This window comes from Labeo rohita, chromosome 4, assembly GCF_022985175.1.
Source record: "Labeo rohita strain BAU-BD-2019 chromosome 4, IGBB_LRoh.1.0, whole genome shotgun sequence".
NCBI classification, from domain to species: Eukaryota; Metazoa; Chordata; class Actinopteri; order Cypriniformes; family Cyprinidae; genus Labeo; species Labeo rohita.
This window is the reverse complement of record NC_066872.1, coordinates 29,560,980-29,575,073: the sequence shown is the minus strand read 5'-3', so window position 1 is coordinate 29,575,073 and position 14,094 is coordinate 29,560,980. Positions and strand designations below refer to the sequence as shown.

The following is a 14,094-nucleotide window of genomic DNA, read 5'->3' as shown; positions in this document are numbered from 1 at the left end:
GCCATCTCTCTGGAATCCCTCACTCTCTGGCACCTACCCATGTGTGTGTGTTGATGACCAATATTAAACAGACATGCTTTGAACTCCATAGTGACTGATGTCTGTTTCTTAAAATAACTGGACTGTGACCTTATCTCCTGGTCCTGTAGTCTAAATGTTTGTGAGCAGTCTTGTTTCAGGACATTGAGAACGGATGGAAAGAATAGAAAACATAACACCAAGCAAGAAAGAGAAAGGGAAGGAGGAGTTAGATGTTTGCTTATATAACCACACTCATTGTAGTGCAAATACCTTGTTTAACCTCATCCCAGTAAACCCAGTGTAAGAAATGGAACTATTTAAATGAATGCTTGTTATACTTGTTGCTGTTTTTAGTGAAAGCCTTGAGCAGTACTTCGGGAGAATGTGACCTAACTAGACACGGCACGACTAGTTTCCAGCGATGAGTAATTTGCCTGCTCGTACTAAAAGCAGAAAGGCTATACAACACGACGCAATTATAGCTGATCAGAACATGTTTTATGTCTGATATATAATTTGGAGCAGCATGGTTAGGACACAGTGCTGTATATGAAGAGTCAGGTGCAAAACCAGCTAAAAGCCATCTCGGTCAAAAATGAGATAATGATAGTGAGTGAATGCTCCTGACACATATTATACGTCCATCAAATACTTTTACTTCAAACTCGCTAAATTCCAGCCTCAGCCCAATCAGAAGTACCAGTACTTACATGGGAACCTATACAAAGTAGCCAGAAAGAAATGCTAATTGTAAAGAAAAATGTCAGATGGATTTAGAGGCTTTTGCATCCGAACTCTTCATATATTCTTTAAGGTCTGTTAGTGCAACATTGAGAGGTTGGTGTTAAAACTGATGAGTTCAGAGTACAACTGATAATAGAGCTATTTGTTAGCTGGAACCTAGCCACTACCACTTACAAACATGTTTACTTAGCTACACACACACACGTTTGTTTTTGTGAATTGTGGGGACTTCACACACACACACACACACACACATTACTTGTAGAATTTACTTCATACAGTTTTCCTAACAATTTTATGTCAATTTTCCTGTTACTGCCCTGTACAATTTACTTGTTATTGTTGAGTAAAACAAGTTTCACAAATTTAATGAAGACAATAAGTAACTTTAGCTTGGCCAGTATAAGTCTGAGTGTTTTTTGAGTGTTACTTTGATTTTACTCAATATAGCACTGATTTAAACCATGCTTTTGCAATGTTTGTCTTACTCAGAAATATCTAAGTATCTACATAATACATGATGCTCAATAATACTCAATATTCAATACCTGGTGCACAATACACAATACACCAACATTCTGTGGATTGTTTTTATAATGAATGTGTCATTCTGAGTAGAAAATGAACTCCAGATGTAACAAAATCGTAAGTTACTAAACCAAACAACAAAAGCTATGATAAAACTTTGTAAATGCAGCTGGAAAACAGCAAAAACAACAACAACAACAACAACAAAAAAAACAAAAAAGAAAAAAAAAAGAAAAAAAACAATCAAACTGAATTAATCATAACCCAGTACATGATGGGAACACCAGTGTTAGAAAAGTTTAGCTGGTTTTACTAAATTGTATAATGTTGATATCAGCGCATGTTGATATTTTGTTTATATATTTTTTTAATTATCAGCTAACTTTTTCATGTAAAAATTACATTTGTTTTTCTGAACTATTTACTTGACCATATTATTTTGTTGATGAAAGAGCAAAATGAGACAGCAACATTTATTTGACCATTACAATTTGACAAATAAATTGAAAAAAAAAATGCATAAAATTTTCCTAGACCATATTATATTATATTATATTATATTATATATTTTAACAATTTATTTATTTATTCATTCATTCATTAAATTTATTTATATAAATTTGCTATACAGACATGAATGATACCTAAAATCAAGTTGTTGATGTGAAGTGTGCTTTTAATTTTTTTTTTACTTAAACAGATTTCTGAATTTTGTCGGTTCAGGATAAAATGATTCAATTTACTGAACTGAACACTAAATAACAGGAGAAAAATAATGATGGGTTTGGTTGTTGTTTTTTTTCTTTTTCTCTATGACACTGTCTAATGAATTGAAAATTATAATATAATATAATATAATATAATACAATATAACAACTTCCAACTAATAATAATGCCTAATTATATCATAATAATGATAATAATTTTGTTTATTTATTTATGTATATAGTTTAACATCTCAGTCAGTTGATTTTCAGAGGCTGAATAGCTTTGTTGCTGCTGTGCACCACTGTTTTACTGTCCCTGGTGTGTGTGTGTGTGTGTGTGTGTGTATTTGTGTGTTGGTATCTCAGGGGTGTAGGTATGTGTGAGTATTTCAAAAATAACGGTGTGTGTATAAATGTCTCAGATGTGCTTGTGTATGTGTCTATGTCTCAGGTGTATCAGCGTGTGTAGGCTACGTCTCAGGTGTGTGACTGTGTGTGTCAGATTGCCTCAGGTGTGCGTTTGTGTGTTAATGCTGAATGACGGCTAATTATGTGAGAACACATCCTAGGGCATGTAAACATTGTGTTGGTGTTGGCGCCCTGCTTTATTAAGGTTTTGGTCATGTTTAGGTGTGTATGTGTGTGCTATGGCTGAGGGACCAGTGAAGCATGACTGAGCAGCTTGATCTGATTGGCTGGCTTTGATAACAGTGATGTAATTGAACAGATGGTAATGGATGACACCTTCAGCGTGCCCCGCCCACTCACACCACACACACACACACACACACACACACACACGGCATCCTAATACAAGCCATGCAGTGTCTTTCTCTAGCAAAACACTCACTGTCTTATTCTTTGATCTTTGTGTGTGTGTGTGTGTGTGTGTGTGTGTGTGTGTGTGTGATAGAGAGGGACAGAAAATCGAGGTGGCCAAAGACCTGTGTGTATCTCACCATCATTATCCTGTCATTGGTTAATTTTCTTCTAGTAGTTGGGTCTTTTCTCACTGATTTATTTATTTTAGCTTTGTGGCTTCAGAGCGTCGTCAACTTACGACTCCATTTCCCACAATTCCCTGCTGAGTCATGAACCGCGAGCATTTCGTGCTTTACAGCTCACTGCTGCGTGTGTGACATCATCGAGCAATGACTCAGTACCATATTAACCTAGCACACATAAAGTCAAAATGAAACTTTTATGATGCCCAGCTCAACCTCACTATAAAAGGCTTTGTTCCGCATTTTTATGTTTTTATACATTAAAATTATTTATATTTTTTTCACTTAACCTCAGTGCTGGTTTCCCGGCTGGCACAGGACTTACGTCGAAGTACTTGACCTCCATTCTCTTTTTTCAAGTCAATCGGCAGAACCATAAATGTCATGTGACTGATCATTCTGGAGCCGTAGGGAAATTACATACCCTTCACTATAGCGACTATCATGAGGCGTGACGTCAAAGGCAGCAAACAGGGGAAAATCAGTCCATTTCACACTTTATTAAACAGCTTTAATATAATTGCACTTTTTTTGTTTGTTTCATGTGTTTTTTTTTTTTTTTTAATTGTCATAATAAATGGCAGCTAGTGTTGTTATTGTTCATTAGCATTAAAACAATTTTAAAAATTGACTGTTAATTAAAATACATTTAGAATTAAATATTTAATGGAAAACTTAAACTTCAAAACTTAAATGAATATTAGAAATGTTGCTTTGGCAAGTAACCAAAATAAAATTTAAGATTTAAGATGAGCTACTCGAACAGAAATAAACTATTAAATATTAAACAGAATATTTAAAAAAAAAAAAGACTAAATATAACAATTACTGAAATCTAAACTGAAAATCTAAAACCTAAAAATATAAAAAGCTAATTCAAAATATGAATTATTACTATAATAGTTTAGAAGTAATTAGTGCTGTGCAACGATTAATCGCAATTAATCACGATTAATTGCATCCAAAATAAAAGTTTTTTTTACATAATATATGTGTGTGTACTGTGTATATTTATTACGTATATACAAATACACATTTTTAAGATTTTTTTTATGTATTAAAAATATTTATATGTAATATTAATTATATCAATAAAAATATATGCATGTAAATATTTTCTAAATATGTACTGTATGTGTAATCGTGTTTAATTGTTGCACAGCATTATAAGTAATACTAAGTAACACTCATGACAATTTCTGAATGGCCATCAATAAATAAACATGCTTTTGCCCCAAGAATGTTGTAGTTAAAGCATCTACCAGCAGGGGCAAACAGGTCCAAAACTTGACTTATACTGAAACATCATGTGCCACTTCCTTTCTCTCTGTTTTCTATGTTTTCAAACAGCCCTTCATGAATATGCATATCAGTGTTTATAGTGTAGCATGTCTCAGCTGAATGAAGGAAACTTAGTTCAGCAAGATGCGTTGCAAGATGTGTTGACGCCGCCACGTACAGGTCTGTCGCTCTCTCTGTCACTTCATCTCTCCCGCTCTTGCTTTCTGTTACCTCCTCATCACTTTCTCCCTATGAATCTGGGTTATTCTGGCCTTGTATCTCTGCAGATGAATTTTAAAAAGGATGTTATTAATACTCTTGCGTGTGTGTGTGTGTGTGTGTGTCAGTTCTAGGGTCCACAGGGTCCCGTGTCTCTTCCTGTGTTTGGATCTTTCTGCAAGTAATGTTTTTCTAGGCTTAACTCCTGCCACACCATTAAATATTTCTCTAATATGTGGATAATTAGTGGTTGTAATCTTGATCTTTGAATAGATTGTAAAAATGCTTACAGAGGCCTAGGGGTCAGTTTGCATTTTTCTCCACTAATGGCTGTTCGGAAGTAGCTGTGTATGGCGACAAATGTCTTATGTTTTTTTCAGCATGTGATTCATTGTTTTTAGTGATTACAAACTGTCTAATTGCACCTTCTTGTGTTATATACTGTTTCTTTTATGTGGTGTGCGTGCTTTACAGAAAAACATTATCCAGAGTGTGGGTGTAGAGCGTATGACAAAGACAGTAAACTGACTGGATACTGGATACTGGAAGTTATGTCTGTGGTAACATGCTTATATTCTGCATTGTACTCTAGTTTTTATTCATTCGCCACAATCAGTAAGAAATGTCTCATTGGCTGACTGAGTAATGTCTGGCCAGAATGAGCTGCATTGTTGGTTTAGACTTGCTGTGTCTGTAGTCAGAAGTCTGGCTATGTCGTGACTTCATCCGAAATTGCATACTGCCTGAGTAGATACTTCTTTTGAATAAGTAATTATTTTGTAATCATTAAAAAAGTATGTTCTGTATAGCAGTGGCGTACACGGGGGCTCGAGTCCCTGCCCCTTTGAGGTCTGATGCCAAAAGTGCCCTTTCGGGCTGATCTAGGTGGCCACAGACCGCAATCTCTGCTGAGGGGGACCTCCCCTTCTCCCCCCAGGTCCGCGATTGGGCTATTCTAACTTTTTTTTTTGCAATTGCAAGTTTACATCTCCCAATACTGACTTGTTTTCTCACAATTTTTTCTGGCAATATTCTGGTGACACAAACACGCAGTTGCAAGTTATAAAGTCCAAATCTGAGGGGAATAAAGACTGATATGAGTTGATATCTCACAATTACATGCTATGAAGTCTGAATTGCAAGATATTAACTCATAATTCTGAGAAAAAAATGCAATTTAGAGAAAAAAACGTTTAATATCTCGCAATTATGACTATTTCTCAGAATTGCAAGTTTAATTTTTTTACATTTTTTTTTTTTTTTTTATTCAGTGTTGGAAGCAGGCTTTCATAGTTTTTTGCTGACCATTTAGTAGGGAAGTGTGCATATTTGAACGTCCTATGTGAACTGATACAAACCACCCTTAACCACACCCCCAAAAAATATCATATTCTTTACCACACCCCCAAACAATGCACAGGATAATGCCACACCTCTAACCTCACCTCCAAACTATATCACACTCTTATCCACACCCCCCTAAACTAGATTTGTACAACTTTATGAGTGCTGCACTGGCGCTTGACTTGAGGAAGAGCATTTCAGTTAGAAGTTTTGTCTGACATGAGACGACACCGACACCATGTCACTGTGTTGTATGCCATCAAAATACAACAAGAGCATTTCAAGAGCAGCTGGCTAGCTCATTCTATGCAGATTCCCTAGAGTGGCTGCACAAGCTCTGATGACAACACAGCCGTTTCACGATTGGCCAGATTCACTGATAACGACAGCAGTTTGTGTTCTGGTAATGCTTACAGGCGCTGTATTAGGAAGTGCGTAAAGTATTGAATGAAAAGTATTTCTGTTGCTACATAAAACCTTCTCAATTGTCTGTGTATTTGACAAATATTGCATCTAATTCACTTCATCTCTGATAAAGTATGCAAACGCTGTGCAGACGTCACTACAGAAAGCAGAAGCCGCAGTCGAACACCTAATATCACACTCTCAACAACACCTCCAAACTATGTCACACCCTCCTTTACAGTGTTTAACAGGTGTCTTTATCCTAGTGTTGTGACAAAACGGCCTGGCTGCAGAAGAAACCAAAGCAGAAAAACTAGTAGCAATCAGAGCAGTAATGTTTTATTCCCTTGTACGTTCGTGGTCAAATCATCCACTGCTGTGATGCAGCAGCAGTGAAAATGCTCTTACTGTACAGCTGAGAGAGAGAGTGAACGGGTGTGTGTGTTTTTGTGTGGTGAGATGAATATATGAATGGTGATGCTGACTCATAAAACAGTATGTGAGAGAGTGTGTGTGACTGTGGTGTTAAAATACACTCATCCATGCAGTGCAGTAGATTAACACATGCTGAGGTATGTGTGTGTTTGCTTAGTTGCTGGAGTGAAAATGGTGGCATATGGTTAAAATACAACATATTTTGGAAACAAGCTATAGTTAACATCTGCCCAATCTCTGTTAGCCCATTCTCAATATATATTAGCCCCTCCCCTAGCTCATTTAGTCCCTCCCCATTTGTTTCAGCCTGTTTTTGCCTACCTGATCTCATGACGAAAACGTATCTGTGGGAACGTTTTTGCAAGATGTAAAATACGTACAAATAAGTACATATCACTGCAGTTTCCAACAGAAATGAACACTAGAGGCAGTAAAACAGCGAGCAAGTAATTGTTTTCATACACAGTTATGATTACAGCTCCATGTGTTTTGCTTTCCGGACATAACAAGCTTACTCGGTAGCTCAGCCGGCTCAGAAATTGGACTTAGGATGCGGAATCCTTGGGTACGAATCCTGTGAAAAACATGACTCACAATGAAAGAGATAAAAGATGACAGTTAGAAAAACGGCATGTATGCGATTGCATTTTTACATCACTTTCACTTTTGTTCATACTATCAGTACGTTTGGGTGTAGTACAGATGGTACATTATTTTAAAACATCACGGGGCATTAGAGTTATAGCACCACTCAATGGACATTTCATGTCAGGACTGGGGTGACGCGTACAAAATCAATGTCGCATAAAATGTACCACATATATACATTCATCTGTTCCGGGGGGAAAAAACTGATGCTCTTTTAGCACCACTCAGTGGACATTTCACATCAAATATGTCATGAAACGTACATGGCGGTGCGTATTTCGCATTTTGCAAAAAAGTTCCCACAGGTATTTTTTTTGTCATGAGATCAGGTTGGTTTTTGCTCATTCACTACTAACAGCTACTTACAAATGATATAAGATAATTTGAGAGTGGCTGATATGCCAATGGATGTTTTCCAATGAAACGTTTCCAAGAGACTTTTTTTTTTTTTTTTTTTTTTTTTGTCTTTATAAAGCAGTTTTTACTTCAATTTTTTTACAGTCATCCATTTGTTCATACTATGTGTTTTATATGTCCATCATAGTGTTCACTAGTTTGAAGCTTCTAGTTAAAATACAATGTGAATGTTCCTCTTTTATAGTGACCCTCTATTCAAAAGCTCTAAGAGAAGCCCATTGCTGATCTTAGATCCGAGGGAAAGGGGATCCCCTGGTGTCTGTGGTGATGCAGTTGTAGAATGTGATTGAATCTCACTTCATCCATCAGCAATATGGATTCCAGACGAAACAGATTTAGTGGCTGTCAGAGCTGATGGCTCAAACTTTAGAAAGATTTCAGTGAGGTGCAGAATTGATCTGTGTGAATGAATGCAGAATTTGAAATTTGGTGATTTTCCTTGACACCTAGTCTTTGCTTTAACTCGAGTTTACAAGATTATGTATGCGTGTTTGTTTGTGTATGTGTGTGTGTGTGTGTACACTCTTAAAAATAAAGGTGCTTTAAAATCCATTTATCTATGGCATCGTGAAGCAATTTTATTTTTATTAGTGTATTCCTGACATTATGAAGACCAATATTCACACAAGTATAGTAATACCAGTAAATTTTGACTTTGTGGGGACATTTTTTGGTCCCCATGAGGAAACAAGCTTATAAATCATTAGTCTGGCGTAGTCAGACCTTCAGAGTGAAGGCAGAAGGTCTGGAAACCTTGGCCGCCTTGGCCCGCCAAAGAGGCCATATGATTGACAGGTAAATTAACCAATCACGTTTCATTTTGTGCTGCGTCACGTTTGGGGTATACAAATGTCGGCTTAAAAACAGACTGGTGTGTAAAACTCTTGATTATATTTCACATACTTTTGAAAGTCCAGCATTTAGTTGATCCTGATAAGCGCTTATCATCACAGTTGTAAACACAACAGCTTTCTTCTTTCGTGACGAGGTTTGGCATCATGGCGAAATGTTAAAAAATGCAACTCGCAGTCCTGGAAAACCTGTATAATTCAACCAATTGGACTTCAAAACTCCTAGTGTTTCCACTTTTGTGTGCCATATGCATCAGACGTTCAGCCAGTGGTCTGTGGACATGATGTCTGAGGCTGAGACAAATAAATCATATCCACCTTTTTCTTTAACGTGGAAATAAGCCTATGGGTGAGACGGTTCATTAGCCACCATAGGGAAATAACGAGAAGAAGAATAACTTGCAGTAAATGGTAAAACTGTTTGCACTACAAACCAGTGTGTTCATAATTAAGATAATACTTTAAAAGAACATGGTAAGGCACACCAGTTTGCAATATCAAGCAGCAAAACAAGCTGTTTTGTACAGCTAAAAATAGACCGGAAGCCAGACCTATAAAATGTACAAATGGCCGCACCCACTTATACGATAAGAAAAAGATGGATAGAATGAAGTGTTTTGAAAATCTAAAATAGCAGAAAGTTTTGTGTGAGGGGTATGTTTAGGGTAAGGCGATGGAAAATACAGTTTGTACAGAATAAAAACCATTACGCCTATTGAATGTTGCCACAAAAAAGGAAACCAGTATGTATGTGCGTGGCTCTCTTTGTTTCTGCTTTTATGTCTGTTCATTTGTGTCTGACAATAAAAACACAAACTTATCTCCCAATTAGAAAAAATGAGTTTGAGTGTATCTCTCAAGAGAGTGAATCCATTATGGGTACTTTAGAATGAGTAACTGAGATTCTTCTTTTTGAAAGTCCTTTATCCAGAGCATGGCTTTACTACGGTAATTAGAAATGGTGCTTTAGGAGAGTCCGCATGTCATCGAGAAAAGCCCACTTTGACTTCCTGTAATTTAACAGGAGTTAGATAACACAGAAAACAACTCTCCAGTTCTCTTCTTGCTCTCAGACATGCTTTCCTGAATCCTAATGACCGAAAACCAAGCACTTTCTTCTTTATAAAAGGTGATTCCTGCACCAATAGCAATACCCAGTATCACCCTACAAAAAACTTTAATATGTTAAACTGGGATAGGAGAACATATATTAGCATAGACAAACGCACTGATGTCATTCTTACATGACATTTCAGACTAATCCAGACTTTGGCTTATTCAATGGGCTGAACCATTTATTAGAAACAGAAGGGGAGAGAGAAAAATGAGGGTACAGGATGGGAGAAACTCGTAGTTCTGTGGTTTACTACTGTGATCTCACTCTGTCTCTCATTCCTGACACACACACACTTCAGTAGGACGGTTGACGGTGGTTCTCTTTGGATTTTACGCTATTGGACTGCAGATGGAGATGAGACACGGTCCTGCAGGGCTGCCATGTGTGATGTTTAGTGTGAGAGAATACGAATGCTCTATTGCAATTGGCCAGTATGGTTATATTGGAATGTCTCAAAACAAAACATTGATTGGCTTTTCACACCTGAAATTGTTTACCCAGGAGTTATTACATATAAATACCAGAGGTGTTTAATCTTGGGTTGCCAGGCTTTGGGATTTCACACTGTACATTTGTAAACTCATTTGTGGATGGATTTGACGGTCGCATTTGCATATTTACAGGCTTAATAACATTGATTGGACAAGTACAACACGTGACAAGCACACAAACTGTTTTAATAACTGCTTGTCCATCTGGCTGTGGGCTTTGTTGTCCCTATGGACTTCTATAAAATAAACTCCCCTAAATGACTGAAAATCTGGGTCTGGGACAAGGGTAAAACAATAAAGCTACCCTAAAAGGCGTTAGAAAATTTGCCAAGTAATTGGAGGTATGATAAAGAAAAAATCTATTTAAATGTGACATCAAAAAAAGTATTAATACAGAACAAAACAGCACAGGACTCTTTCGTTTATGTGTTTGCGCTACGTAAACGTCTTTCTCATTCACCGTCTCATTCACCGTCTCCTTCTCTTCCTCCTTCTCTTCCTCTACAGGCTCCAACTATTCCAGTCCGTCGTTGGCTCCAGTCCCCAGTCTGAATGAGGACGAGCGTGTCGGGGGCGGGGGTGGGGTGCTGGGTCTTGCACCTGAACACATTCCCACCCCTGGCGCCCCCCTCAGCTGGCAGGCAGCCATCGACGCGGCGCGGCAGGCCAAGCTGATGGGCACCACCGGAGCCCCGATCTCCACTGCGAGCTCCACGCAGCGCAAACGCCAGCACTACACCAAACCCAAGAAACAGGCCAGCACTGCCTCCACGCGCCCGCCTCGAGCCCTTCTCTGCCTCACTCTAAAAAACCCCATCCGCAGGGCGTGCATCAATATCGTGGAATGGAAGTATCCTTTACTGAACTCAGACCTGATTGGCATATATACAGTATATACACTTTTATTCAGAAGTTTGGGGTCAGTAATGTTTTTTTATGTTTTTGAAAGAAGTCTCTTTGGCTCACCAAGACTCCAATAAAAACAGTAATATTATGAAATTAATATTGTAAAAAAAAAAATTGTTCTGTAGTGATATGGACTAGATTTTCATCCATTACTTCAGTTTTCAGTGTCACATGATCCTTGAAAAATCATTCTAATATGCTGATTTGTTAAACATCTTAATTGTCACGTTTGATCAATTGAATACATCCTTGCTGAAAGATGGTATTCATTTCTTTCAAAAAAATCTATATTTTACTGACCCAAAACTTAACTGACCACGTATTTAATTTGAAAGAGTGCACATGAATCTGGCAAGCCAGATACAGGGTCTTAAACTGCCATCATATTAAAGAGCACACAATATTTATGAATTTACTTTGTTTTTTATCTGTAGTTCGTACATTTACATTATTCACAGACACATTCCTCCCAAAGCGACATCCAAAAACATCTCATAGTGAGTTGGTGACAATTGCTTCAGCAGGTAGCTGAAGATACAGTTGTTTTCTGAATGTTAATTAATCAGTGTTAAAATTACAGGAGCTCTGACTTCAAAGTGGAAGTGAAGCAGTCAGTTTACAAAGTTTTCATTACTTAACTGATCTCCACTTTAATTAAAAAATATATAACAAACACGATTAATCTTGAAATACCACAGTGTGTGATGTCACAGGGTTGGCTTACTTCATCAGTGAAGCAATATAAGCATTTCTGTATTTTTTTTTTAACAAACAAATGTTATTTTAAAAGAAATATTTTTGGTTTTCACCAAAATTTGGATGAATATCTAACCTTAGGGATGTAATGATATTATCAATATCGTGATATCGTAATAGCAAAACTATCTCGATATTATCATGGTCACATGATGATATGAAACGATAGGTCTTCCGGGCAAAAAGTGTAGTTCTTAAAATATATTTAAATTTCTCATTCTAACATAAAACGTCTTTACAGTTGTGTGCTTTGGCACAGTATCTGTCAAACGAACTAAAACCGAAAGAGCAGTATGGCCTAATCCCTTCATCAAGTCAAAGTTTCAAAGTGAAGCTCACACATTGTTGAGGCGATCAGCTCATGATCCAGTGTTTTCCGCACCTCAGAAGATCTGTGTTTACAGTGAATGAATGCAGTGAATTCATTTATTGCATGTGCTATGAGTCTAGCACATGTTTGGGAACGCAACGGCGCTTTATTTTCAGGTGATTACAGCATTTCACTAGATTTGTAGTGAGGCTCGTTTTTGTAAGCCTGTTTTCACTAAAGCTGGAGTTTTCCTTCAAAATAAAAGCTCTCATTCTGTTTCCATCAAAATAAGAGATTAAAAGTACAGTATGAATTGCTGGCAGTGAGTGGTTTAAATGCTGTCCAAATTTAAAATATCTCTGTGTAGAAATTATTATTGCAAAAATAATATACCTATGAAATATTCATTTTCATTTACTTTGCAGTGCTATTGTTTTATAATATCTGGCTATTACTGTAGTTGTTGTCGTTGTTATTATTATGTTTATAATCTAATTTGTTTAGCTTCCTAACACGCCAGTGTGAATGTAATTTAGATTGAGACAGTATCACAAATAAAAAGAGGTTTGAGTCCGTTAAAAGTCAGTTAACTGACTTAAGTGGAGCTGTTATTTTGAACTCTCAAAGTGCATTAGATAGAATAATTGAACTTTCAAATGTCCAATTTTTTTTTTTTTTTACAATTCTTCATTTGTCTTTTTTTTTTTTTTTTAAATATCACATCGTGGACTTCATATTGCAGTATTATCGTATCATGAAATTTTGATATTGTTACATCCCTATCCAACATCAAACTACATCACAAACTTTCATCGTGATATCCCAAACATTGTATGCGCATCTTATTGATATGTCATATGTTAGTAATGGTATGTAACATCTTACGTTCACCTGCGAATACAATTAGCTTACCTGCTTTTAACAGGACACTACTAATCAGGATGCTAATAAAGTTCGCCATTCTTACATTTCTTAAGTCTTTCTAGTTTAAACATTAAAGTGCAAGATAGCACTAAAGAGATTTCAATGTGGTACTTGTACACTGTGATGGATCGTTTCTGTGTGCATGGATGGCATGTGAGTACCAAATCGAGTTCTCTATTGCATCTTTTTGAGCAAATGCACACAAAATTATGTCAGAATGGCTTTGATGGTTTTGACGAATATCCACGTAAACATATTGTTTCCAAACCAGCACCTATAACGGTAGTACTGTTGGTCTCCTTGCCGTATCGGCTCAAATGCATAAGCAATTGCACCTATTATGGGCTCAACAGTCCTTTTAAATTCATCTTCCTTTATTTCAAAACAAGTGTGCATTCAAAAAGTAAAGAAGTGCTTATATTACTATATTGTTATATTATTGCGTCACGTGCTGTGGTATTGCAAGATGATGGTGCCCTTGATCCAAAAGCTATGTTTTATATATATATATATATATATATATATATATATATATATATTTTTTTTTTTTTTTTTTATTAATGTGGAAATCAGTTTACTAAATAATGTAAACTTGACTGACTGCTTAACTTCCACTCTAAGTCGTAGATTATTGATTACAGGCCATAAGTGTGTTATTTTCATCTTTGATTCGCAGCAGTGCTTCTAAATAGGTGTGGTTATTAATTGTTTTATGATCCGTTTGTTAGTATTACAGTGTGCTTGACTGATGTGTTATGGCATCTTTTTGTGGTTGCATGAAGCAGTACAAAATATAGAAGCTCTCCAAAAAGTCCTTAAAAAAACGTTATTCGTTAAATCCCGTTTTGCTGCATTACAGTTGTAAATGCAATTTTTTGTGGTTGTTATGCTACTTCAGATGCAGCTTCTGTGGTTCCTTTTGCTTGTGTTTGTAATAGAGTATAAGGCTCATCATATGTGAATCCCTCTTACAGTACATCTAATTC

General features: G+C 36.6%; 1 protein-coding gene across 19 annotated transcripts in view; it reads left to right on the top strand.

The window, feature by feature from the left end:
- The window catches only part of cacna1c (calcium channel, voltage-dependent, L type, alpha 1C subunit), a 154,057-nt gene that overhangs the window by 43,423 nt on the left and 96,540 nt on the right, over nucleotides 1-14,094 (top strand). For all 19 annotated transcript variants that reach the window (XM_051107814.1, XM_051107804.1, XM_051107807.1 and 16 more), the window contains exon 2: nucleotides 10,720-11,062. In XM_051107814.1, the coding sequence (XP_050963771.1) occupies nucleotides 10,720-11,062 (343 nt within the window). The remainder of the gene's footprint in view (nucleotides 1-10,719; nucleotides 11,063-14,094) is intronic.